The sequence below is a fragment of the Mercenaria mercenaria genome, chromosome 3 (genome assembly GCF_021730395.1).
Source record: "Mercenaria mercenaria strain notata chromosome 3, MADL_Memer_1, whole genome shotgun sequence".
Taxonomy (NCBI): domain Eukaryota; kingdom Metazoa; phylum Mollusca; class Bivalvia; order Venerida; family Veneridae; genus Mercenaria; species Mercenaria mercenaria.
The window spans coordinates 66,491,442-66,519,032 of record NC_069363.1 but is presented as its reverse complement, the minus strand read 5'-3'; the positions used below and the strand labels follow the sequence as shown (position 1 = coordinate 66,519,032).

The window sequence follows — 27,591 nt, the reverse complement described above, 5'->3', positions numbered from 1 at the left end:
CAACACCAAAGGACAACCGTAAAGTTTTCGTGGGAAATTAAAAATCAGGATAGAAACGTTCATTAGTGTCGCATATTTACCAACAAATTTATTCAATGTCAGTCTTCTCTGGCAAAATAATGGCGGCTTTATACTGTAGCCGAAAATAAACATTAGCGCATGCGTAATACATTGTCACTGGATTGCTTCCGGACAAACAAGGGATTCCCCCAAAAATCCAAATAAGCTCTGTATTTCTAAAATGCAGGTATAAACCTAGATTTTATTATTCCGGTTACACCGAAAGTAGACTTTTTATCGCGTAAACGTGAGAATAGGGAAACGAAAGAAAGACAATTTAAAACTTAATTCGTACCCAATAATATTCGAACCTCATTTAGAATCTACAGGCTTTCAAGTGGCCGTAAAATTCCTAAAAGTCCTAATTTTTTAGGCCTCCCTAAAATTTCTAAAAAATCACTAAGAAAGGACCAAATTCCTAATTACCCTCATTTTTAAAGTATTCCAATTTTTTTTGTAATTTTTGTTTAACTTAAAACAAAGAAGTATAAAATACACAGAGTGGCAACTGGCTGTGAACTCGTGTCAGAGCGTGAATCAGCGCTATCTTAGTAAAAACGAACATCGGTGAGTATGGAGTTACAATTTGTACCTTTAAAACTACATTTGAAATACATGTTAGCTTCTAAAATAACTTTAGTTTAATGTGAAATAGTCCTAAGACACAAAGTACACGTTTCTTGCCGTCAAAAGAAGCGTGGTCATACGGTGATAATTAATTTACGGATGAATAATTACTTTCGCATACAAAATGGCGCATGGAGAAAGCGTCACTTCCGGTAAATGGGATCTCATTCAGTTATCACGGGATGTTGGCGGGATTTGCTTAAAAGAAAAAAAAAATGCACTGTTATGCATATAATGAACCAAAGAGCTATAAAAAGAAATAGATCGGCAACTTGAAAGGCATATAGAGCAAATCTCGCCAAAAAAACGTGACAACTGAATGAGATCTCGTTTACTGGAAGTGATGTGTTCTCCACGCACCATTTTGTATGCACGGTCAATTATTCATCAGTAAATTAATTATCACCGTATGACCACGCTTCTTTTGATGGTTAGAAACGTGTATTTTGTATCTTAAGACTATTTCACATTAAACTAATGTTGTTTTAGAAGCTCACATGTATTTTAAATGTAGTTTTAAAGGTACAAATTGTAAATCCATGCTCGCCGATGTTTGTTGTGACTAAGACAATGCCGATTCATGCTCTGACATGAGATCACGCAAGATTACAGCCAGTTGCCATTCTGTGTATTTTATACTTCTTTGAATGAACCAGTTAAGTTATTGAAGTTGATATTCTTTAAGATTCATTAACAGAGGATGCTTCTGTCAGTTTCCATGAGTTCCTAGGCTACAGCTTCATGAAACATAGTTATGCTCTTATTTGTTTTTTAGCTCACCTGTCACATAGTGACAAGGTGAGCTTTTGTGATCACTCTTCATCCGTCGTCCGTCGTCAGTCCGTCCGTGCATCAACAATTTCTTGTCTGCATGATAGTGGTTTCATTTATGATTTTATTTTAACCAAACTTGCACACAACTTGTATCACCATAAGATCTCTGTTCCTTTCATGAACTGGTCAGATCCCATTATGGGTTCCAGAGTTATGGCCCCTGAAAGGGCCAAAATTAGCTATTTTGACCTTGTCTGCACAATGGCAGCTTTATTTATGATTTGATTTTTACCAAACTGGCACACAACTTGTATCACCATAAGATCTTGTTTCCTTTCTTGAACTGGCCAGATTCCAATATGAGTTCCAGATTTATGGCCCCTGAAAGGGCCAGAATTAGCTATTTTGACCTTGTCTGCACAATAGCAGCTTCATTAACCAGGTTTTCAACGAAAACCTGAGTTATTAGATTGGGGTAGATGTCGGTCAGTCGGGCGGGCGGCGGCGTCAAACTGGTGTTTCCGGTTAATAACTTTTGTTTCTGTAAAGATATTTGAATAAAACTTGGTATGTATGTAGCTTATATCAAGACAAAGGCTTGGATTGATTTTGGGGTTTCTCGGGTCAAGGTCAAGGTCACTGTTACTTTAAATAGAAAAAGGGTTTCCGGTCAATAACTTTTGTTTCAGTAAAGATATTTGAATAAAACTTGGTATGTATGTAGCTTATATCAAGACAAAGTCTGGGATTGATTTTGGGGTTTCTGGGGTCAAGGTCAAGGTCACTGTTACTTAAAATAGAAAAAGGGTTTCCGGTCAATAACTTAACTTAGGAATGAGCTATCATGATGAAACTTGGTGTATAGAAAACTTATATAAAGTTGTAGCTTGGGATTGATTTTGGGGTTTCTCGGGTCAAGGTCAAGGTCACTGTTACTTTAAATAGAAAAAGGGTTTCCGGTCAATAACTTTTGTTTCGGTAAAGATATTTGAATAAAACTTGGTATGTATGTAGCTTATATCAAGACAAAGGCTGGGATTGATTTTGGGGTTTCTGGGGTCAAGGTCAAGGTCACTGTTACTTAAAATAGAAAAAGGGTTTCCGGTCAATAACTTAACTTAGGAATGAGCTATCATGATGAAACTTGGTGTATAGAAAACTTATATAAAGTTGTAGCTTGGGATTGATTTTGGGGTTTCTGGGATCAAGGTCAAGGTCATTGTTACTAAAAATAGGGTTAGGGTTAGGGTTAGCATATCTTCTACATGCATGGAGGGATTTTGATGAAAGTTGGCACAATTGTTCACCATCATGAGACGGAGTGTCATGCGCAAGAACCAGGTCCCTAGGTCTAAGGTCAAGGTCACACTTAGAGGTCAAAGGATACAAGAATGAAAACTTTGTCCAGAGCATATCTTCTTCATGCATAGAGGGATTTTGATGTAACTTGGCACAATTATACACCATCATGAGACAAAGTGCACAGTTCCCTTCTTTAGAATTACTTCCCTTTGTTGTTTCTATAAATAGCTTATATTGTAACTTTTTCATTACTAGACCTAGGGAAAATTCGAGACCACTTTTCTGTAGTACAACATGCATGTTACATCCAATTTTGAGGTGTATTTTGACCATTCTCTACCTAGTAAAGATTTCTGTGTGGACGTAAAAAAAAAAATTTGTATTTTTTTTTTTTTTTAAGATTAACTTCCCTTAGTTGTTACTATAAATAACTTATATTTTAACTTTATTTATAATTGACTGTAGGGAAAAACCAAGACCACTTTTCTGTGGTACAACATAGTTGTTACTTTCTAATGTTAGGTGTATTTTAAGGTATCTCTACCTGGTAAGGAGTTTTTTTGTGGACTTAGAAAAACAAAAGAATTACAATGATTACTAAACAACCACAAAATTAAAATTACATCTGCAAATACAGGTGCTAGAGTAAAGAAATTTGCTGTGACGGGCGTATATTGTGACATTCTGGGACTCTTGTTTATTCTTATGAAAAGTGTTGAAAATCTGGTTTCGTGGCATTGCCACGTTTCTTGTTTATGATTTTATTTTAACCAAACTTGCAGACAACTTGTATCACCATAAGATCTTGGTTCCTTTCTTCAACTGGCAAAATTCCATTATGGGTTCCAGGGTTATAGCCCCTGAAAGGGCCAGAATTAGCTATTTTGACCTTGTCTACACAATAGCAGCTTCATTTATGATTTGAATTTAATCAAACTTGCACAAAACTTGTGTCACCATAAGATCTCGGTTCCTTTTTTAAACCCGCCAGATCCCTAATGGGTTCCAGAGTTATGGCCCCTGAAATGGCCAAAATTAGCTATTTTGACCTTGTCTGCACAATAGCAGCTTCATTTATGATTTGATTTTAACCAAACTTGCACACAACCTGTATTACTACAAGATCTTGATTCCTTTTTGAAACTGGTCAGATTGCATCATGGGTTCCAGAGTTATGGCCCCTTAAAGGTCCAAAATTGGCTATTTTGGCTTTTGCAGCCATATAGAGACTTCATTTATGGTTTTATTTGATACAAACTTCCAAAATATCTTCAGCAACAATAAATCTTGGATTCCATGACAAATCAGATCCAATCGTAGGTTCCAGAGTTATTTTATATCTGATTACCTCCCCAGATTGTAATCAAAATGGATTTATATCAGTAAGTACTTATAGGACTTATTTGAAATTTCATTATTGTCATTAGTTAGACTGAGCCAATCAGGGTAGTTAACTATGGACTGATTTTATGTCAAATTACCTCCCTTTATTTCAAATTAAAATGGGTATATCTCCGTAACTAATGAAGATACTGATCTGAAATTTCATTTATGTCAACAGATTTATTTGGCAGATCCTTCTTTTGTTCACTTACAGTAAAAAAAAATTTAATTACTTCCCTTTTACGGTACTATAAATAGCTTATTTTTAGTAACTTTTTGGATCAATTGTCTCACAATCGATCCAAGGTTAACAATGCAGAAATTTCCTTACTGCAAACCGAACAAAATAGTGTGGAAAGTAGTTCCATGCCATAGAGATTAGGTCAACCATCAAAATACAATTATTCTGTCACTACTGTATTTTCAGCTGTGGAACGTCCAAAACAAGAAATTCTTAACATATTTTCCAATTTTTATAATATACATTTCTATTGTGTATTTCTGACTGCACTGACATATTAATGCGCAAAAACTAGATCACCGACAACCTACGATGCCAGCTTTGTTTACAGCACAGACTGATCCTTGAGATGTTGTTTAAAGATTACAGCTAACCTAGAAGAGTCTTTTCTGTAGCGATTTTGTCCGATAAGATTTTATTGAATTGGGGAAAAAAACAGTCCAAGATAGCAAGGAAAACAGCTGTTGTTCAATTCGTCTTTAAAAAGTTACCTCCCTTTGTTTTATTTACGTGCTTTGCAAACATGTCAGAAATACATTTTTCCATGAACAAAAAGTGTTTAATATCTCATTCCAACTTTTCAAATCATCAGGTAAATCATAACTTTAATGTACAACAGGAATGCTGATTTAATCTGTAAATGCTCTAGACTATGCTGTAGTTTGTTGATATCTGTTTATGCAGGATGAAGGCGTAATTTCGCCCCAGTCAGTTCATCCCCAATAAGATATGCAATTGGTTAGAGATCCGTTACTTAATATACAATAAGTAACATGTACATATTATGTTGTCTGAAATACATTTTTCCACGAACAAAAAGAGTTTAATATCTCATTCCAACTTTTCAAATCATCAGGCAAATCATAACTTTATTGTACAACAGGAATGCTGATTTAATCTGTAAATGCTCTAGACTCTGCTGTAGTTTGTTGATACAGGATGAAAGCGTAATTTCGCCCCAGTCAGTTCGTCCCCAATTTTAATGCTATTGGTTAGAGATCCGTTACTTAATATACAATAAGTAACATGTACGTATTATGTACTGTAAAGCAAGTGTATAAAGTAATTGCTTGTAAAAATTATGATTAGTTGTTATCGTGATTTTTGTAAATGTTTTATTTATAATTCTGAATAATTTATACAACAAGTCATGAGCACACTCCATATGCCTTATTTACTGGAGCAAAGAGCTAAAAAAAATTAAATAGATCGGCAACTTGAAAGGCATATAGAACAAATCTTGCCAACATCACGTGACTACTGAATGAGATTTCGTTGTAAGCGTCCGTTGATCACTATTACAATTAATTAAGTGGGCAAACGCTTTGAAATTAGATTAATTTCGGATGTTTGTTTACAATGATAATGGTGTTTTTTTGTTGTTATTAGTATTTTCTACATGGGGAAGAAATGAACTTATGACTGGAAGTCTGGCAAATCAACAGTTGTTGTTTGAAAAATGGACTTGATTCGGTTTATTAGGGCCAGGCGTAAGTCTGTTTTATACTTAAGGAAAGCTTGCGTCTGTTGATTTGGTCGCAATTGATAAATTTGGCAAACGCTTTAAAATAAGATAAGGCGCTAACATGCGAAGATGCGGAAGTATCTCCAGTTGCCATTCTTTGTATTTTATAGTTCTTTGACTGAAGGAAACGTTAATTATTTTCATCAATCAGTTCCGAGACAAATATGAATTTTTAAAGAAAAGCTTCTGATTATGGTGTACAAATTGCTATATATAATATATATATATTTTATCATTGGAAGTGTCTCGTCATCTGGTAACTGTATGTCTACTACCAGCCTGAGTTCACTAGTCCAAAGAGCTATAAAAATAAATAGATTGGCAACTTGAAAGGCATATAGAGCAAATCTCGCCAACATCCCGTGACAACTGAATGAGATCTCGTTGTAAGCGTCTGTTGATCACGATTGATCAAGTCGGCAAACGCTTTTAAATAAGGTTACTCTCGGATCGATTGTTTATAATGATAATGGTGCTTTTTTAATGTTATTAGTATTTTCTACATGAATTTATGATTGGAAGTCTAAGAAATCAACAGTTTTCGTTTGAAAAAAGGACTCGATTCGGTTTATTACGCTTCGGGCGTACCGTCAATTTTATACTTCAGTAAGCGTCTGTTGATTTGATCACGATTGATCAAGTCGGCAAACGCTTTGAAATAAGATAACGCTCTAACACGAGATGACACAGGATTTTCCCCAGTTGCCATTCTGTGTATTTTTAGTTCTTTGAGTGGTCAAACTAATTTGACGTTGTCCTCAGAAATCTTGAGATATTTTTTTCAAATGGGCAATATCTCCACTCACGTCAAACACTCGAAAGACCAAAATAGTTGAAGCGATTCCAATGAAACTTTCATCGCTGCTGACGCTTCACATGCTATAGGTTTAAATGCCAATTTTTGCACGGAATTTGCAATAAATTCAAATGCAACTTACATGTATCAAATGGGGATTCAATTCCTGATTGATTTATGTAAATACTATCAAATAATATCCAAAATTACAAATGTTCTGGTGATTTAAACCTATGTATGTACTGTACACGATTAACATCTACTGTTTCTTTTGCAAGTGAGTTAGGCCTAAAAAAATTCTTTGTTTCCGGTAACATGCAAAAAAAAAGGGTCTAGGTAATTCGGATTTTTTTAATTTTTTGTTTTATTATTATTATTTTTTTTTATAAGGGAGACTTTTTGGAAATTATTTTTGTTCAAAAAATGAAAACAAATAAGGGGGTTATGCCTTAAGAGCATCAGTAAGTTGCTTACCAACATCACTGGGCATATTTAAAGTTTAAAAAGTGCAGTTTTGCATCTTTTTGTTAAAAAGTTAAAAAAAAATATTCTCAAAGGCCATAAAAAACATTACTTTAGGGCCGGGTGAAAAATTAAGGGTAGGTCGGGATACCTGAAACAATTGTGTTTTTTTTTGGCCTTAGTGATAAAACCAATAACTTTACATGACTGTACTTTTTGATTTATATATCTTCCATTATTTTGGTCCTTCAAAGTTTTGATGTTAAGATTGCCAGGAGTGTCACAAATATACACTCAACAAAATTCCTAATTGGTCAGTTTATATTGTATAACTATTTTGTTAATAATGCATGTATTCACACAAAATTTCACATACCGAGATTTGAATAGGTACTGCAGCTAATTATTTATTTACTTTTTGGCGACTTACAGTCAAAGTAACCGCATTAGGCGTTTTGACTAACATTCATATTTTGCACATGCAGGGCATGTGCACCAACATGCACGTGTTTGTTTACACTTTTGGCATTACTGACGAAAGTTCTACTAGAAAAACACGTACATATCATGGTGAAATTGACACAAAAGCAACGCGATCAAGCTGTCGGAATGTTGCTAGCCGGGACACATTTACGACACGTGTGTAATTATTTTTGCAATTTCAAAGGAATTTTGATGTAATTTGTTTGTAGCAGTTACTTTGATGGTTATTTCCATTTTTAGCTCATCTGATTTTTTGAAAAAAAATGATGAGTTATTGTCATCACTTGAGCGGTTGTCGGCGTCGGCGTCGGCGTCGGCGTTGCCTGGTTAAGTTTTATGTTTAGGTCAGCTTTTCTCCTAAACTATCAAAGCTATTGCTTTGAAACTTGGAATACTTGTTCACCATCATAAGCTGACCCTGTATAGCAAGAAACATAACTCCATCTTGCTTTTTGCAAGATTTATGGCCCCTTTTGTACTTAGAAAATATCAGATTTCTTGGTTAAGTTTTATGTTTAGGTCAACTTTTCTCCTAAACTATCAAAGCTATTGCTTTGAAACTTGGAATACATTGTTCACCATCATAAGCAGACCCTGTACATCAAGAAACATAACTCCATCTTGCTTTTTGCAAGAATTATTGCCCCTTTTGGACTTAGAAAATCAGTTTTCTTGGTTAAGTTTTATGTTTAGGTCAGCTTTTATCCTAAACTATCAAAGCTATTCCTTTAAAACTTGCAACACTTGTTCACCATCATAAGCTGACCCTGTACAGCAAGAAACATAACTCCATCCTGCTTTTTGCAAGATTTATGGCCCCTTTTGGACTTAGAAAATATCAGATTTCTTGGTTAAGTTTTATGTTTAGGTCAACTTTTTCTCTTAAACTATCAAAGCTATTGCTTTAAAACTTGCAACTCTTGTTCACCATCATAAGCTGACCCTGTACAGCAAGCAACATAACTCCATCCTGCTTTTTGCAATAATTATTGCCCTTTTTGGACTTAGAAAAATCATTTTCTTGGTTGAATATTATGTTTAAGTCAACTTTTCTCATAAACTATCAAAGCTATTGCTTTAAAACTTGCAACAGTTTTTCACCATCATAAGTGGACACTGTACATCAAGAAACATAACTCTATCCTGCTTTTTGCAAGAGTGATGGCCCTTTTTAGACTTAGAAAATCATGGGTAGGACAATATTTCTATTATACAAAACAAATCAGATGAGCGTCAGCACCCGCAAGGCGGTGCTCTTGTTAACCTTATTTCCGTTAACAAGAAGCTTCAATCGTTGGTTTACTACCATCCGCGCTCTTTTGACAAAATTTAACCCAAGGACAATTCACTGAAGTGACCTGAATTTTGAGTTTTGTTGTAAAATTCCGACAGCCCGGGCGCGTTGCTCTTGTGTCAATTTCACAATGATATGTGTTTTTCTAGTAGGACTTTCGTCAGTAATGCCAAAAATGTTCGCTAACAAGTGCATGTTAGTGTGCATGCCCTGCACGTGCAAAATATGCAATATTGGTCAAAACACCTAATGCGGTTACGCTAGCCGTGAGTCGGCCAAAAATAAATCAATAATTAGCTTCAGAACCTATTCAGATGTCGCTATTTGAAATGTCTTGTAAATATATGCATTATTAATAAAATAGTAATACAATATAAACTGACAAATTGGGATTTATTTTAAGTGTAAAACATTGAACGTCAAATTATTTTGACGTGCCCTCCGGTGACCGGACAGCTAACAAATTCTCAGGTGATTAACTGTTATTTACTTATGATATCAGTACTTTAATAATCTGTAAACAAAATATTGTATGAAATTCACACTGTGAATACATACCAATGTACATTTTTCAACTTCTCGGATAGATTACCAATTTATCAGTCGATAAAACAAATAAGACCGTGTTTGTATACAAATCCATTGTTATTTTCTTTTAGTAATGATAAAACATTGATTGCCGAACATCCGGTTATGTTTTTCTAATGGCATAAACTTTCATCCATGAAACATAAATTTAGAAATATCTTTTTGATGGATTGAAAGCTTATAAACCAAATAATTCATTAATCAGTTTTTACTTTACACAATATATTTCGAATAAAGTGGATTATTTATGAACGCTTAACTACTGGTTTTCTAAAATTTTGAACATCACATTCCACTATTGGTGTGACATGGAATTTAAAAATCTTTTGCATACTAAAATATGAAAATTGTAAATTTTTCAAAACTGTTTTACCTTTGAAAATCCATTGAAAAAATTGTTAAAATCTAAACATCTGAAAGAAATATATACATGTAATGTCTTATATTCAGTATTCAGACATTATCGCAGTAAGAGAAAAAATAACGAAGATGAATTGTGACATCAGTACGAAAATATTAAAATTAGCAGTGACTAGTGGGCCCAAGAACAGAACTTTTAGACCATGTACAGGACAGTATGAATACTGAGAGACATATATTTTATCTTTAAAATTAGGGCTGGGAGGATTTCAAAATATTGAAACGGATTATTTATATGAAATCAAACCGATTTGTTTAATCGGCCGCCATATTTAAAAATGCTGTTCTCTTTCCTGATGACTGTGTCAAGGTACATCCAGCAGCTGATTACATTAGGAACTTCCGGCGGACTTTATCATTTGCAAGCAGTACGCTAATTGATAAGTCATATTTTGGTGTACTTTATTTTAAATATATCATCACAAGCAAATTATTGACTACTGACTATGTTCACTGTGTTTAAGCAGAAATATATTGCGGGTCTATTTGCTTGTCAAAGAAATGTATAAAGATAAAGTATAAAGAGCAATTAGCGGTTTTGCAAAATTGAAACTGGTTTCACCTAGTAATCAAATCGGATCCAATTAACCAAGGAATTGTCCCATTCCTATATAAAATCGGGTGATGATTTCAAAAGTTTGCTCTCCTACTTTTTTTCTTGTCCGTTTATGTGGAAAGTTACAGGAAACATAATGGTGAAAATACAATGGCAAATATTAAAGGAAGTGTCTAGCTGTCCGGTAACTTGATGCCTAGCAGGGGATTTTGTAGCCGTCCAGACTAATAAATTTTTGAGCCACGCCATGAGAAAACCAACATAGTTGGTTTGCAACTACCGCTTATCCAGACCAGCCTGCGAATATCTGCCCGGAGTCTGGTCAGGATTCATGCTGGTCGTAAAGCCACTATGTTGGTTTTCTCATGACGCGGCTCTCCTAATGAATAAACTTACTGATACCTGTTATTTACTAAAGATATTGATACTTATGTGCAAACAAAATTTTGATTTGAAACAAGATTTTAGAAAAACATTGGTTCCTGAGTACATGTGTAAATTCCAGATTAAGCAAAAATATAAAAGAAACAATAAGCTTCTGAACAACAGAAATGAGTTGCCTGCAATGAGCTCCACAAACTGGACTTTGTCATCATTTTAAGGAGTAGGTGTTTGTGTGTGCATTTGTTCGTCTGTCCAAATCATAACTTTTACATGCATCTTGTTTATATTTAGCATGAATGTTTATCTAAGTTAGAAGATGTGACATGCATAAACCCCATGTTCCTATTTCAAAGGTCAAGGTCACAGTTGGGGGTCAAATTTCAAATTGAAGTTCTTCTTCATGCATGGTTGGATTTTGATGTAACCTTTGAGTTTGCAGGTGGCACTGCAGTTAAGTGGTTTTGCTTTATGTTCCTGATTTCCAAAAACAGTGTCCAATTTGTATGTTATTACAACTCAGTTTTAGTAAATTTTACCAGTGTGACTGAAGTATTTCTAGCTTTACAAGAGAACTATAGGTTTAAAAAATGCTGCACAAACAGACCTATAAGTATTTATGAAAAATTTTCATCCTATTTTAAAATAATTACATAGGTAATTTCTTAAACTTGCATTTGGTTGAAGAATTTAATTTTGGATTAATCTCATGATTTTCAATTTCTTGAAATAAAATAGATGGAGGAAAATACATGTAGGCATAACAATACATTTTCACTTTGTCATTCTAATGTGTATACATTTGTTTTGAATTCTTCTGATATTGTATTTCAAGTATTACAACATTTTGCTAAATCCTCTCTATATTTCAATGTAAGAATGCTTCTTACACCATGTAGGAAGAGGTCTGGGCATCAAGTCCCAGTGGAGAGTACTTTACTACTGGGTATAAAAAATGTAGACTGGATAAAAACATACCTGCTCTGCATAAAAAGTGACTAAAAAGGAAATGTAAAAATTATAGTGTACCACCAACCCCTAATATACCAAAGTCAAAAGCTATACAATATACATAGCTTTAATATGTTTGTATTGTTATATTCAACTATAATATTTTTTACAGACATTGAATAAATATTGAATTGATTTCACAAAAAGTACGCTTAAGGGGACGCATACTTTGAAATTAGAAAAAAGTGGGTGGGGTATTATAAAATTTACCTGCAAAAAAGTTCAAGGTTTTGGTAAATGAAATGAATACTGTTTCAACTGTTATAAGTACACAAAGGATTGCTCACTAAAATAAAAATGAGAAAAACTGAAACAAGAAAGTTATTGTTGAATTACATAAGACTTCTTGTGTACATTCAAAGTCAACAATTAAGACTTTTTGGTGCGAAAATAATAGTGCTTCGCTTTGTCCAAACATTTATCAATGTCCTACAGATTCTAATTTAAAGAAAAAATGTGAAATAAGTTCACTGTCTTGCTTTTCATTTGGCATATGTGAGCTAAAACACAATATTTAGTTTGTTTACAAAGTAGTGCATAAGAAAAGATACGGTGGTCAAGGAATGCCACATTCCAAAACTAAAAGAGTATATTCCCCTTAATACATTAAACATTTATCGTTACAGAAGTCTAGTGGCTTACAATAAAGGCTTAGAAATGTTGCCATTATTAATTTTTAACTTGGTATTCATGAACTACAATGCACTTAAATATCAAAACACATTCAACAAACTTTTGAAAATGTATCTTCTTAAAAATCCCTAAAAAAAGGTATGACATTTGGTTGAGAGGTCCAATCAATGTGTATATGTGCAAAAGCAACATTCTAATCTTGTTCACAAAAGTTACTAATACACAGCAGGAATGTCAATGATCAAAACTGGACGAATATACAGTTATCCTCACTTTAATGTCATTTATAATTTGTCCTTGAATTCTCCACCATACTTTTCATAACTCTGTTTGCACGAGTTGCACGAGAATGCTGTCATTCACGTAAAAAAACGGGGTCAAATAAGTTGTAAATGCAATATCACCTAAACGTAATTAATGGATTATGCAGTTCAAGACAAACTTTATCTCATAACGTAACGAACATGTATAATGTTGTAACAACAACTTTACTTACACTGATTTAAAGTAGCAGTCGGTGACGTTATTGATTCATTTTGTGTTTTGTTATTGTTGTCAAAAAGTATGACGGAAGTGCCTCACAACTGAAGCGGAAACCAGTTTGATGCGCAAAGTAGTCCACTGTAAGTAATATTTTTTGACAAATGTCCACAGAAATTAATAATTTTCTAATATTAAAGACGAATATCTGAATAGGATTCATTATTTGATAAGAAATTATAATCATCGACATGTTTTTTTAAAAATCGTACACGTGCTGACACCGTAGTTGTCTCCCGTTGTTTATTAGAGTTACCTTTCGTCCGGCGCAGTAATACATTTGCAGTGAATCGCCGAGAAGTTGTGGGAAAATTAAAAACCATGTAAACAAACTAAAATTAACCACCTTTTCAAGATGAATTTCAAGTGATCGACATTATGCATTTAACCAGCCTGACCTGTGTAGCATCTTAGATATCTGTTCTAAGGTATTCATTGTGTAGAATGTAATGTTATGCCCTTGCAATGCTAATCCCACTCTGATTTTTTTGTTTACATTTTTTATCAATGAGAAATATGGCGTCCATCTCGAGATGAACTGACGTGGCGTTAAATTTTTACATGTTTAAGCAAACCTGGTGTGTTAGAAAGAAAATCTCATCCCTTCAACATTATTTGGAACACTGTTACTGTGAAAAACCTGTTTTTTCCTTATACAAAAGCGTAATATTTTGTGTTGAATGTACTTTCACAAAGACCTCTGTTTTCCTATTACATTCATAGTACCACATCCTTATCCACAAAATACTGAATATTACAGGTGTCCATCAGTATTATATCAGTTTAGGAATATGTTTTTTTATTTTCCCACCATTGATTTCTTGAATATGCACCCCTTCCGCATTGCTGTATGAACTGTGAATGTAGCAATATGCGTCCCCTTAACTTAATATCACCTGTTGTGAAAGCTTTGAATTTTCAGTTTCGTTTTGTTAAAATCTACTTCTCGATTACCATTCAAGATACTGCTGTGATAGGTCATAGGATGGTGAAATATGATTACTGAATGCAAGCCGTCCGTTCCTACATCAAAAGTAAAGTTTACAAATATGGTTAAATGTCAAACTTTGTGTACATTTTTACTTTACACTAGAAAAGGTTCCACTGATATTTACACATAATGTGTACAATCTGTGTTGTTCAGAGACAATCGATCCTCCAGTACTTTCAGTGCTTTGATTTATTATTGGCCGTAGGGAAAAACCGAGACCACTTTTCTGTGGTACAACATGGATGGTACCTCCAATTTTTAGGTGCATTTTGACATATCTGTACCTTGTAAGAATTTTTTTTTCTTTTTGGTTAAATTTCTTCCCTTTGTTGTTCCTGTCCTTTGGACTTAGATATTTTTTTTGAGGACCTTTCTGTCCTCAAGTGCAATGATAACAGGTGAGCGATATAGGGCCATCATGGCCCTCTTGTTGTATTTTGCCAACACGTATTCTGAAATCACATGTAGATGAACTCTCTACTTTCACTAAATTGGTGATTCTCTCATTACAAGGTGTTTTCCCAGTGAAATACAAAAAGCAGTTGTTAGACCTCTGCTGTAAAAGCAGGTCTTGAACTAGAGCTTTCCAACTATCGTCCTGTGACTAATTTATCATTTCTATCAAAACTTATTGAGAAAACTGTTCTTTACAGATTATACAAACATGTAATTCAAAACAGTCTTTTGCCTAAGAACCAGTCTGCATATAGGAAATACCACTTCTGTGAATCTGCGCTACTTCGGTTGGTTAGAGATCTTCTAAGTGGTATGGAGAAAAAGGAAGTCAAGGCCCTTATTGCGATTGACTTAAGTGCGGTATTTGACACTGTCGACCATGACATTCTTCTAGATGTCCTAAAAGCACAATATGGCGTCTGTGATACATCTCTTAAATGGGTAGATTCCTGTTTAAGGCCTCATACTTGTAAGGTTAATATCAACAATATATATTCATCAGACCGCCATCTTGAATGCAGTGTGTCCCAGGGCAGTTTCCTTGGTCCGTGGCTGTATCTCGCCTATGCTGGAACTCTTTTTGATGTCATTCCAAAATCCATATCAGTCTACGGTTTTGCTGATGATCATATAGCAAGTAAAAACTATCGTCCTACATCTGTTTCCGTAGACTCACAGGCGATCGGAGACCTTGAAAGGTGCGCAGTTATAATCTATGACTGGATGAACAGAAACAAACTAAAAATGAACACGTCCAAAACTGAATTTATTATGTTTGGTAGCAGACCACAATTGAACAAATGTTTTACAAATTCTATTAACATTGCTGGTGATGATGTCAAACGTGAAAGCACAATTAGATATCTCGGTGCATTTCTTGACGAAACCTTGAACTTTAAAGATCATGTAAATCGCAAATGTCGTACAGCCATGTTAAATTACCTACGAATTAAGAACATCCAGCCACTGAAATTTTAGTTTTGTCTCTAGTTATTTCACATCTGGATTATTGCAATGTCATACTGTATGGTGTAGCTAACTGTGAGGTGCGTAAGATGCAACGTATTAAAACATGTGCGCAAAACTTGTCCTGCACAGGAGGAAATTTGACAGTTCTAAACAAGCATTGTATTACTTACATTGGTTGCTGGTGAAAGCAAGAATTGAGTTCAAGATACTTTCTTTCATGTATAGCTGTCGCACTGGCAGAGCACCTCTGTATTTAACAAAATTGCTAACAGAGTATATTCCTAGTAGACAAGGCTTTAATTCGTCTGAAAATTCTGAATGTCGTTATGTTGTTCCATACAACAAGTGCAAAACATTTAATAATAGAAGTTTCTGTACTATTGGTCCAAAACTTTGGAATGAACTACCGTTAGAACTACGCAAAAGTAAATCACTTGACACATTCAAAAAAAATCTTGAGACACCGTATTTCAGAGATTTCGCGGCATTGTTTTAAATTTTTTGATAACTGTTTATTATGCGAAAACAGCTGGTGATAGTTCTTAAATATTTGTAAAAGGTTTTACATTTCAACATTTATATTTCCAAGGTTTGTTTAATTAAATGTACTTGTTGGTAAAGCTTTATGGGTAGGGTAGTGTGCAGTATTTTTTTCTTGAATAGTATATAATGGCACCATTAACCGGGGGCTTTGAACCTCTGTATGCAGCTTGTCTGGGTGTACCATGTGATACTAAGCACTGGTATTTGCAATAGGGGTAAAATGACCTCAAGGGGAGGGGTGCGGTCATGACTGTTTGTTACAATAAGGCTGTTATTATTATTATTGTCATTATTAATATTGTTATAATAATTATTATTAGGTACAACGCTACTGAATATATCATTGTATAAAAATAGGCGTTTAATCAAATTATTCAGTTTCAGTTTCACTCAAACGAGCATAAATTATTTATAACCTCCAAGCATACACCTTTAAATAAACAACAAACAACAGTATATGTTTGGCTATTTAGGCCTGAGGTCCCCCGGGAGCCCTTATTTTTGGCAAAAATAGCCCCAATTTTAGCCCTAATTTTTTGCCAAATAGTGCTTGAAAGCCTGCATTTATTTCAACAAAGGTCTTATTAAATAAGAAGTGGCTAGGGGTCCGGTTACCTGACCTCTAGACCTAGTCCAAATAATAGGACGTTTTGGAACAGCGTGATAACTTTTGACTGTCACTGTTAGGTCGCAGTGATGACAACTATAAAATATCAGATCATGAAATAAGTCATCCAGATTAGCCATTCAGGCATAGTGTCATAATGTAATGTTGCTTTTGATTTGGAATTATTTTAATGTCTAGAAATAAAGAACAGGGGGATCATAACTGTATATTTTTGTACTTATTTGTCATTATTCTTTTAACATTAAAAGTAACTTTGAATTAACTAAAACACTGTATGGAGTTCAAAATAACACAGTGATAGGTGAAAATGGATTAAACTTTAGCTTGCTGGCAGCAAGTGATTCTGCCTTCGGACCATGGTCTGCATTGTTCGCTATGCAGTCAATAAATTTTTCAGTAAACACCTCTTCAAGTGGTAAGTAGTACTGCCCAAATTGAATGATGAACCAGTCCATTTTAGAAGTAAAGCAAGCTAAAGATTAAACTGAACAGTACAAGAACAATTTACTCATTCATGGAAAATAAAAAAAAATAGAATAGTAGAATTAACAGAAACAATGAGTATTATTTATTACCATTACAAAGCATTTAGTTGTGGTATGAATCCCCTTTATGTGTCAAGGTCAAAGTTTGTTGCCAGGTCAGCAGCAAGACCCAAATTTTCTGTTGTTTTTATTTTAGAAAGAAGAGAAGCAGCTTGAGTTGTCCCTAGAATCATTGATACAAAGAGTAAGTGAGCTGAAGAACTCTGTTGGGGCATTTATCTTCAAGCTGGAACATGAATATGAGACCCTTAATTGGTATGTTTTCTTTTGTCAGATTTTAGCTCACATGAGTACTTTTTGTTCATGGTGAAAAGTGCTCACGGTGAACTTGTTAAATGTTAGATGTCTACATTGTCATTCAGCAATTTCTTTGTATACACTGAGTGACACATCCACATTTCCGAAGCAATCTAAATTAAATGTGAACAAAAAGTGTATGTCAATAAGATTTTGTTCAAGTTGGATTATTGGTCAAAGTCCAAAGGCTCATATGTAATGAACATTGATTTAATTTTACAAAATGCTGTCTTTATCAGTATTTACAGTCCATTCACCAGTTCTCAAATGTATAGGATTAGGGACCAGATTGGAGTTGTAGGTCCAGAGTTGTTTACCCTTCATTATACTCCCACAAAACGAAGTTTGTGGGGGGTATATAGGAGTGAGCTTGGTGGTCGGTCGGTCGGTCCGTTGGTTTTGCATGGTTTCCGGATGATAACTCAAGAAAGGATTGACCAATTGAAATAATTTTTGGTATACCGGTGTAACATCAGAAAATACAGGTCAAATTCGAATTTGGGGTCAGTAGGTCAAAGGTCAAGGTCACAGTGACCCTGAACAGTTAAACGGTTTCCGGATGATAACTTGAGAACGCTTGGGCCTAGGATTATAAATTTTGGTACACAGGTGTAACATCATGAAATGCAGGTTAAGTTCGACTTTGAGGTCTGTAGGTCAAAGGTCAAGGTCACAGGGACTCGGAACAGTTATATGGTTTCCGGACGGTAACTTGAGAACGCTTAGGCCTAGGATCATAAATTTTGGTACACAGGTGTAACATCATGAAATGCAGGTCAAGTTCGACTTTGAGGTCTGTAGGTCAAAGGTCAAGGTCACAAGGACTTGGATCAGTTAAATGGTTTCCGGATGATAACTTGAGAACGCTTGGGCCTAGGATCATAAATTTTGGTACACAGGTGTAACATCATGAAATGCAGGTCAAATTCGACTTTGAGGTCTGTAGGTCAAAGGTCAAGGTCACAGTGATTCAGAACAGTTAAATGGTTTCCGGATGATAACTTGAGAACGCTTGGGCCAAGGATCATAAATTTTAGTACACAGGTGTAACATGAAATACAGGTCAAGTTGTACTTTGAGGTCAGTAGGTCAAAGGTCAAGGTCACAGTGACTTGGAACATTTAAATGGTTTCCGGATGATAACTTAAGAATGCTTGGGCCTAGGATCAGGAAAATTGATAGGGAGGTTAGTTATGACTAGCAGATGACCCCTAATGATTTTGAGGTCAGTAGGTCACAGGTCAAGGTGACAGTGACCCGGAACATTTAAACAGTTTTCGGACAATAACTTGAGAATGCTTGGGACTAGGATCAGGAAACTTAATCTGGAGATTGGTCATGTCAAGCAGATGACCCATATTGATTTTGAGTTCCAAAGGTCAAAGGTCATTTAAACCTTTTACGGACAATAACTTGAGAACGCTTGGGCGGAGGATCATGAAACTTCATAGGGAGGTTGATCATGACTAGCAGATGACCTCTGATGATTTTTTGGTCATTAGGTCAAAGGTCAAGCAAGTTCGGCTTTGACATTGGCTTAGTTCTGTGACAAGGCCATATTGTGGGGGTATAATTCATCACTCTTGTGACAACTCTAGTTTGTCTTAAAATCACTAAATGTTTACACTCTAGGTCATGCTAAACCATTGTCTTTACAAATTACTACCGGACTGCCTGGTAAGAAAGTAATCTGGCATGCTTTTCTAGCATCATATTGAACAAAATAGCTTCCTTGTTTCAGAAGAATCATGCAGCAAATAAAACTGATATTATTTTATTACCTGTTGATAGGATAACATTTCATTACCGTATGATAGTATTTTCTTACCTTATTTATAACCTTTAATCCCAAAAATGACATTGAACCTCACAAGGATCCACAGTAGATCAAAAAATTACCGATATTTCTATATTGTACTGACTATTTTCAGCACTCAAGGAATAGGTAAAATGGTCTTTAGTATGGTAGTAGAAACATGTTTTAAGTATTTTTCTGGGACAGTTTCATGAAATAAACTGTCAACTTGTACTTTTATAATCATTTATCATATTATAGCCCAGTTATAGTCAGTTGTCTTGATCAGTTTGACAAAATAAGATACATCAGATTTTCTGAAGAAATTTTTGGAATCTTTTTCCCTTTTAATAATATGTTTTTCTCTGAACCAGATTGCTTTAATCTAGGCATTTAATCATACAAAGTACATTATTATAGCTAATATCTGAACATGTAAAACAAAAATAAAATATAATGTACTGCAGCTGTATTAATAAATTTGACTTGCAGGCCATCAGTACTGGACAACTTTGCTCTACTGTCAGGACAGTTGAATTCCCTTGGTCGTGTACTGAAAAGTGACAAGGTACCATCACTGAAGAGCCAGTTGCTTCTCCCCATAGAACTTAGTCCAGAACCAGATGAAAATCTTGGGGTAACAATTAAATTTGATAATAAAATTTGTTTGTTTGTCATCCACTCGTATAATGAGGGTTTTAGTCTGGTAGTTTTTTTTGAAAAACATCTACTATTTTAAGTGCATTACATTTCTGTTTGTTGTATCACTGTTATCATAGTAGATGAAACTCTTGGATTTATTTTAAAAAATGAGTATTGGCTAGAATTGTCATTAGAATGTAAGTTTACATCTTTAAAAACTTTAAGTTAATTAAGCATTCCCTATAATGATACGGAGCCCTGGATGTAAAATCTTTGGCCTAAGATTGCCCATTTTTTGTCACCTGTTTCGTTACCACTTTCAGCTTTCCTGAACCAAAGGTCCAGGTTGAATTTTGGATGATACTTGATAGTCTGGCATCCATCATTCGTCAGTCACAATTAACATAAACATCTTCTCTGAAACTACTGGTCAGAATTACACCAAACTTAATTTTACAATGTCTGCATGAAAATTATAGGGAGACATATGTTGTTGTTTTTTTTGGTAAAAAAAAATGTCTTTAATTTCAGATTGTTATGGTTTATTGTTAGTATTACTAAGTTGGCATCTCAATTTGTTTTCTATAGAAATTGACAGAGGGTAGAGTGTTGATGTTTAACCATGAAATTGCTCCAAATTATCTGAGAACTAAACTGGAACCAGACGTGGAGGAAAAGACACAGCAGCTTACCAACAAATCCCAGCAGGTCACACAGGATCTTGCTACAGTAAGTTTACATAGTACAATATATAGTAACATAGTGCAATAAGTTCCACACGATCTTGCTACAGTAAGTTTACATAGTACAATATATAGTAACATAGTGCAATAAGTTCCACATGATCTTGCTACAGTAAGTTTACATAGTACAATATATAGTAACATAGTGCAATAAGTTCCACATGATCTTGCTACAGTAAGTTTACATAGTACAATATATAGTTACATAGTGCAATAAGTTCCACATGATCTGGCTACAATAACTTCACATAGCACACACACATAGCACAAAAAGCTTCACAGGATCTGGGGAGTCGGTAGCTGAGTGGTTAGGGTCACTGACTATGAACCACTTGCCCCTCACCAATTTGAGCTTGGAACTCATATGAGAAAGTTGTCACAATGATAACAGTTACAGGTCATATGGCAGCTTTCAGAATTTTGATGGTTAGGGAAGACCTCTGGTGCCCCTCCATGTATAAGGCATAAATGTGTGATTTCCCTACCTTTTTACCCTGCAGTCAAAATATTGATACAGCCTTGTCAGAAAAATGTACATGTTTATTTTAAATTTCCTGTACCAGAAAGATGTGAACTAAATATAGAACTTAGTAGCCTATTCTTTTGCAAGGCATACAAATAGATATAACATAACACTTCAGCATACAGGCTTTTGTGGTTTGTTTGGGCATGTAGATGAGTCACTAACGTTCTAAGCAAAAAAGACTGGTAGAAAGAAAAATAATGGTTAAATTGTTATAGTAATAGAAGTAAATGTTTTCAATTATGCTCCTTTAACAGATTGTCTTATATACATGTTTGTGATTCAATTTGAGTAGGAAACTACACAGTTTATCAAGCTGTTTGTTGGTATGACAGACTGCTGATTGTTTTTTTTTTTCTTTCAGAAACAACTGAACAACTTAAATAAAGTGACCAGTAACCTTCTAGATATTATAAATTCTACAAGAGAAGAATGGGAAAATGATTCTAGTGAGTGTCTATGTTATTAAAAGTTCGCCTGAGCTATAAAAGTTTAAGTGGATAATCTGGTGTCAGTCGTCTGTATCTTGCGTCAACATTTTTACTTAAACATATTTTTCTGAAAATACTGGTCAGAATTACTCCAAAACTTGATCTGAATCATCTTGCCATTGAACTCTCTCAATTTTTTCTAGTACTTTAGCTTTACCCCTTCAAGGGCCATTAGAGCTTAAGAAAAATATAAGAACCTTTAAAATAACTTATCATGAAGCATTAGATGGATCTTAAACAAACCTGGTCTATAACATCCTTGTATGGTCCATTCCCAAACCTGTTCAAATGGAACAGCTGTGCATCTTTTAGGGCCCGCAAGAGGTAAAAACAGAAAATCTTTAAGTGACTTCTTCTAGTTTGCTACTTCACCAAACTTAAGTCTCATACACCCTTGTTTGAACCTCATCCATGTTATGGTTTCACTTCGCTCCTTTTAGGGGTTGTGAGAGCTAAAAGTAGAAAAAAAAATTAATTGACTTCTACTCATAAACTTTGTCTGTAGCATCCTCGGATGGACCTCTCTCAATTTGTTCAAATGGATGTGCTTGTCTCATTTAAAGGGCAGCCAGAGCTTAAATTAAACCTGGAAGCAACTTTTCCTCATGATCCACATGGTCTGTAGCATCCTTGAATGGTCCTGTCAGATCACTCCAAATGGTTCCACTTGACCCCTTGAAGAGGCTGCCAGAGCAAAGAATATAAAAAAACAACTTTAGATGCCTTTTTAGCTCACCTGTCACAAAGTGACAAGGTGAGCTTTTGTGATCGTGCGGTGTCCGTCGTCCGTCCGTAAACTTTTGCTTGTGACCACTCTAGAGGTCACATTTTTCATGGGATCTTTATGAAAATTGGTCAGAATGTTCATCTTGATGATATCTAGGTCAAGTTCAAAACTGGGTCACGTGCCATCAAAAACTAGGTCAGTAGGTCTAAAAATAGAAAAACCTTGTGACCTCTCTAGAGGCCATATATTTCACAAGATCTTCATGAAAATTGGTCAGAATGTTCACCTTGATGATATCTAGGTCAAGTTCGAAACTGGGTCACGTGCCATCAAAACTAGGTCAGTAGGTCTAAAAATAGAAAAACCTTGTGACCTCTCTAGAGGCCATATATTTCACAAGATCTTCATGAAAATTGGTCAGAACGTTCACCTTGATGATATCTAGGTCAAGTTCGAAACTGGGTCATGTGCCTTCAAAAACTAGGTCAGTAGGTCAAATAATAGAAAAACCTTGTGACCTCTCTAAAGGCCATATTTTTCATGGGATCTGTATGAAAGTTGGTCTGAATGTTCATCTTGATGATATCTAGGTCAAGTTCGAAACTGGGTCATGTGCGGTCAAAAACTAGGTCAGTAGGTCTAAAAATAGAAAAACCTTGTGACCTCTCTAGAGGCCATATATTTCATGAGATCTTCATGAAAATTGGTCAGAATGTTCACCTTGATAATATCTAGGTCAAGTTCGAAAGTGGGTCACGTGCCATCAAAAACTAGGTCAGTAGGTCAAATAATAGCAAAACCTTGTGACCTCACTAGAGGCCATATTTTTCATGGGATCTGTATGAAAGTTTGTCTGAATGTTCATCTTGATGATATCTAGGTCAAGTTTGAAAGTGGGTCACGTGCCTTCAAAAACTAGGTCAGTAGGTGAAATAATAGAAAAACCTTGTGACCTCTCTATAGGCCATATTTTTCATGGGATCTGTATGAAAATTGGTCTGAATGTTCATCTTGATGCTATCTAGGTCAGGTTCGAAACAGGGTCATGTGCGGTCAAAAACTAGGTCAGTAGGTCTAATAATAGAAAAACCTTGTGACCTCTGTAGAGGCCATATTTGTGAATGGATCTCCATAAAAATTGGTCAGAATGTTCACCTTGATGATATCTAGGTCAGGTTTGAAACTGGGTCACGTACCTTAAAAAACTAGGTCGGTAGGTCAAATAATAAAAAAACCTTGTGACCTCTCTATAGGCCATACTTTTCATGGGATCTGTATGAAAGTTGGTCTGAATGTTCATCTTGATGATATCTAGGTCAAGTTTGAAACTGGGTCAACTGCGGTCAAAAACTAGGTCAGTAGGTCTAAAATTATTAAAATCTTTTGACCTCTCTAGAGACCATATTTTTCAATGGATCTTCATGAAAATTGATCTGAATGTTCACCTTGATGATATCTAGGTCAAGTTCGAAACTGGTTCACGTGTGATCAAAAACTAGGCCAGTAGGTATAAAAATAGAAAAACCTTGTGACCTCTCTAGAGGCCATATTTTTCATGAGATCTTCATGAAAATTAGTGAGAATGTTCACCTTGATGATATAAGTTCAAAACAGGGTCACGTACCTTCGAAAACTAGGTCAATAGGTAAAATAATAGAAAAACTTTGTGACCTCTCTAGAGACCATATTTTTCAATTGATCTTCATGAAAATTGGTCAGAATTTTTATCTTGATAATATCTAGGTCAAGTTCAAAACTGGGTCACATGAGCTCAAAAACTAGGTCACTATGTCAAATAATAGAAAAAACAAGGTCATAATCAAAACTGGGTCATGTGGGAAGAGGTGAGCGATTCAGGACCATCATGGTCCTCTTGTTGTTTGAGGGATTGTCGCCAGACTTTATATTTAGCATCCATACTTGGACCTTAATTTTGTCCAAATGGTTTTGATCCTTTCTTGAGGATTCTAGAGGACTTGGTTTGAATCATGGCCAAAATGTCAAGGTCCACATGAGGTGAATTACTTAGTCCTCTTGTTCAGTAAAATGGATTGCTGTAATATTTAAGGTCAGTGAAGATTTTGTTTGTTGTGTTCTAAGGTTTTGAAACATGATACTGGTCGTATGTCAGCATTTCAAGAAGAAAGACCGTTAGTATTTGGCCTTGAGGACATTATTTCAGGTACATGCAGATGCTTGGGAGGAACCACTGAGCTGACATAATGTCAGCTACTGTTTGGGAGGAACCACTGAGCTGACATAATGTCAGCTACTGCTTGGGAGGAACCACTGAGCTGACATAATGTCAGCGACTGCTTGGGAGGAACCACTGAACTGACATAATGTCAGCTACTGCTTGGGAGGAACCACTGAGCTGACATAATGTCAGCTACTGTTAGCTTCCTCTATTCCTCAAGAAAAAAATTCCAACATCAGAAACCTTTAACTAATTTACAGCAGAGGCCCCAGGTGATAATTTACTATTGGCACATTCTTGTTACTTCGCACGGAATATTTAATATTTTTTGTGCGGAAACCTGTGCATAACGTTGATTAATTATTTTAGTAAGGTGTTTCCTTAGAAAATACTGCAAGTTGATTAACTCACACAAGTTGAAAGAGGCTCTTAAAAAATTCATTTGAAAATCAAGGTTTTAATTATTAGGAGAATAAGTGGAAAAGTTGAAGCTTGATAAAAATCAAATCTTGCTGGTTACAGGTCACAAGAGCAGTCAGCCACAAACATCATCTATTGCTGATACAAATACGCTTGTAGCAGCCACATTATTTGGAAAGAATTTAAAACCAAATCGTAACCGACTCTCAGAATCTCCACAAGCTGGAATGCCACAACAGCAGCAACAGAAAATGCAGAGTAAGTGGGAACATTTTATATCATTATTCTATATTAAAGGCTGAATTTGGTTTATGAAGCAATGACCTTTCAGTGAAAAGTGTTTTAAAAATTGATGTCTATGTCTGTATGATGTGTCACATTGATGACCCGATTTAGTTCATACTCACACTCGATAATCCTTGTGGCAAGACCAACATATTGACCTATATATAGTTGAACTTAAACCTCATATGACCTTCACCTTCAAGCTTAAAACCTTAAAATAAACAACATTTTATGGTCCGGCAGGCAGTATAAATGACCCAACTTAGCTAATACTCACACTCATTAAATCTTGTGGCAAGACCGACAGACTGACTCTTATATAGATGACCTTGATGTTCAAACTTAAAACCTCAAAAAAGCAACATTTCTGTTAACCAGAGTTTACCATTTAGCCTACATCCCGCATAAATGACCGAATTTAGTTCATACTGGCACTCAGCATTCCTTGTGGCAAGAACTACAAACTGACCTATATATAAATAACCCCTCACATGACCTTCACCTGAAACTTAAAACCTTCATAAACAACATTTTTGATCCTACAGCCCACATTAATGATCCAACTGAGTTCATACACACACTCATCAAACTTTATGGCAAGATCTACAAACTGACACATATATATTTAATTTATTTATATATGAGAGAATTTATTCGAACTACCGGTAATCACCACCACAATATACCAGACCAATTATGGCAAAGCGCCTAGCGGAACAAACAAGCGTGCATATTTCACAGCAAGTCCACTAACCCAGTAAGATTAGTTTTGATGCTGCTTTATATACACACTCAATTGAACTACACATTCGCACTGGTTCAACATTTGCATATGTACTCAAATCTCTGTTATCATGTCTCACAAATCAGCAGTGACATTTTAGTCATTTTACAATTCCAAAAGTTCACTGTGTATAAAGTCAGATAGAATTTCTTCAATTTTTAGCTCGACTATTCATAGAATAGTGAGCTATTGCACTCGCCCATGCGTCGGCGTCGGCGTCTGCGTCCGCGTCCGCGTCCCGATTTTGGTTAAGGTTTTGTATGTAAGCTGGTATCTCAGTAACCACTTGTGGGAATGGATTGAAACTTCACACACTTATTCACTGTGACAAACTGACTTACATTGCACAGGTTCCATAACTCTATTTTGCTTTTTTACAAAATTATGCCCCTTTTTCGACTTAGAAATTTTTGGTTAAGGTTTTGTATGTAAGCTGGTAACTCAGTAACCACTTGTGGGAATGGATTGAAACTTCACACACTTATTCACTGTGATGAACTGATCTACATTGCACAGGTTCCATAACTCTGTTTTGCTTTTTTACAAAATTATGCCCCTTTTTCGACTTAGAAATTTTTGGTTAAGGTTTTGTATGTAAGCTGGTATCTCAGTACTTACTAATGGGAATGGATTGAAACTTCACATACTTGTTCACTACCATGATCTGACATGCACTAAGCAAGTCCCATAACTGTACTCTCTTTTTTTTCAAAATTATGCCCCTTTTTCGACTTAGCAGTTTTTGGTTAATTTTTTGTATGTAATCTGATATCTCAATATCCACTAATTGGAATGGATTGAAACTTCACACACATGTTCACTGTCATGATCTAACATGCACTGTGAAGGTCCCATAACTCTACTTGGCATTTTTACAAAATTATGCCCCTTTGACTTAGCAGTTTTTTGTTAAGTTTTTGTATGTAAGCTGGTATCTCAGTATCCACAAATTGGAAAGGATTGAAACTTCACACACTTGTTCACTGTCATGATATGACATGCAGTACAGAGGTTCAATACCTCTACTTTGCATTTTACAAAGTTATGCCCCTTTTTCAACTTTTGTATTCATTCAATTGACAAGGCTGTTGAATAGTCGAGCGTTGCTGTCCTCCGACAGCTCTTGTTGTAAATTAAATGCATTGAAACAAATATTATATAATTTTAGATCCAACGATGACAAAAGCTCCCAGTTCAATAAAGACGCAGATAAAAGTTGCAGCAGCTGGTCACCCTTATCAACGACCCTGATAGACTTGAAGATGATGAGGGATCAAATATAACTGCTTGTCAGAAAGGCAGATGTTCTGCACTTCCACTGGGAACTCTCTCATTATCTGCAACTGTTTTACAACATGTTATTTTATCGGACAGTGCTGTAAAGTGCATATCAGATGTCAGTTCCTTTGTGACTAGAGACAGAAAGTTACTGGTGAACGAGAAATATTTTCTGTATCAAATAAAAGATGTTCAAATTGA

At 35.2% G+C, this 27,591-nt stretch overlaps 2 protein-coding genes across 2 annotated transcripts in view; one reads left to right on the top strand and one right to left on the bottom strand.

The window, feature by feature from the left end:
• LOC123524491 (nuclear transcription factor Y subunit gamma-like) overlaps positions 1–191 on the bottom strand; it is a 31,723-nt gene extending 31,532 nt beyond the window's left edge. Inside the window, exon 1 of the mRNA XM_053538821.1 lies at positions 81–191. The gene's annotated coding sequence lies outside the window, so the exon portion shown is untranslated. The remainder of the gene's footprint in view (positions 1–80) is intronic.
• LOC123524495 (mediator of RNA polymerase II transcription subunit 8-like) lies at positions 107–27,591 on the top strand. Its single transcript, XM_045302745.2, has 7 exons — positions 107–247; positions 17,345–17,463; positions 19,793–19,937; positions 20,531–20,671; positions 21,573–21,657; positions 25,146–25,301; positions 27,281–27,591. The coding sequence occupies exons 1-7, from the start codon at positions 242–244 to the stop codon at positions 27,361–27,363; spliced, it is 735 nt and encodes a 244-aa protein (XP_045158680.2). The 5' UTR covers positions 107–241; the 3' UTR covers positions 27,364–27,591.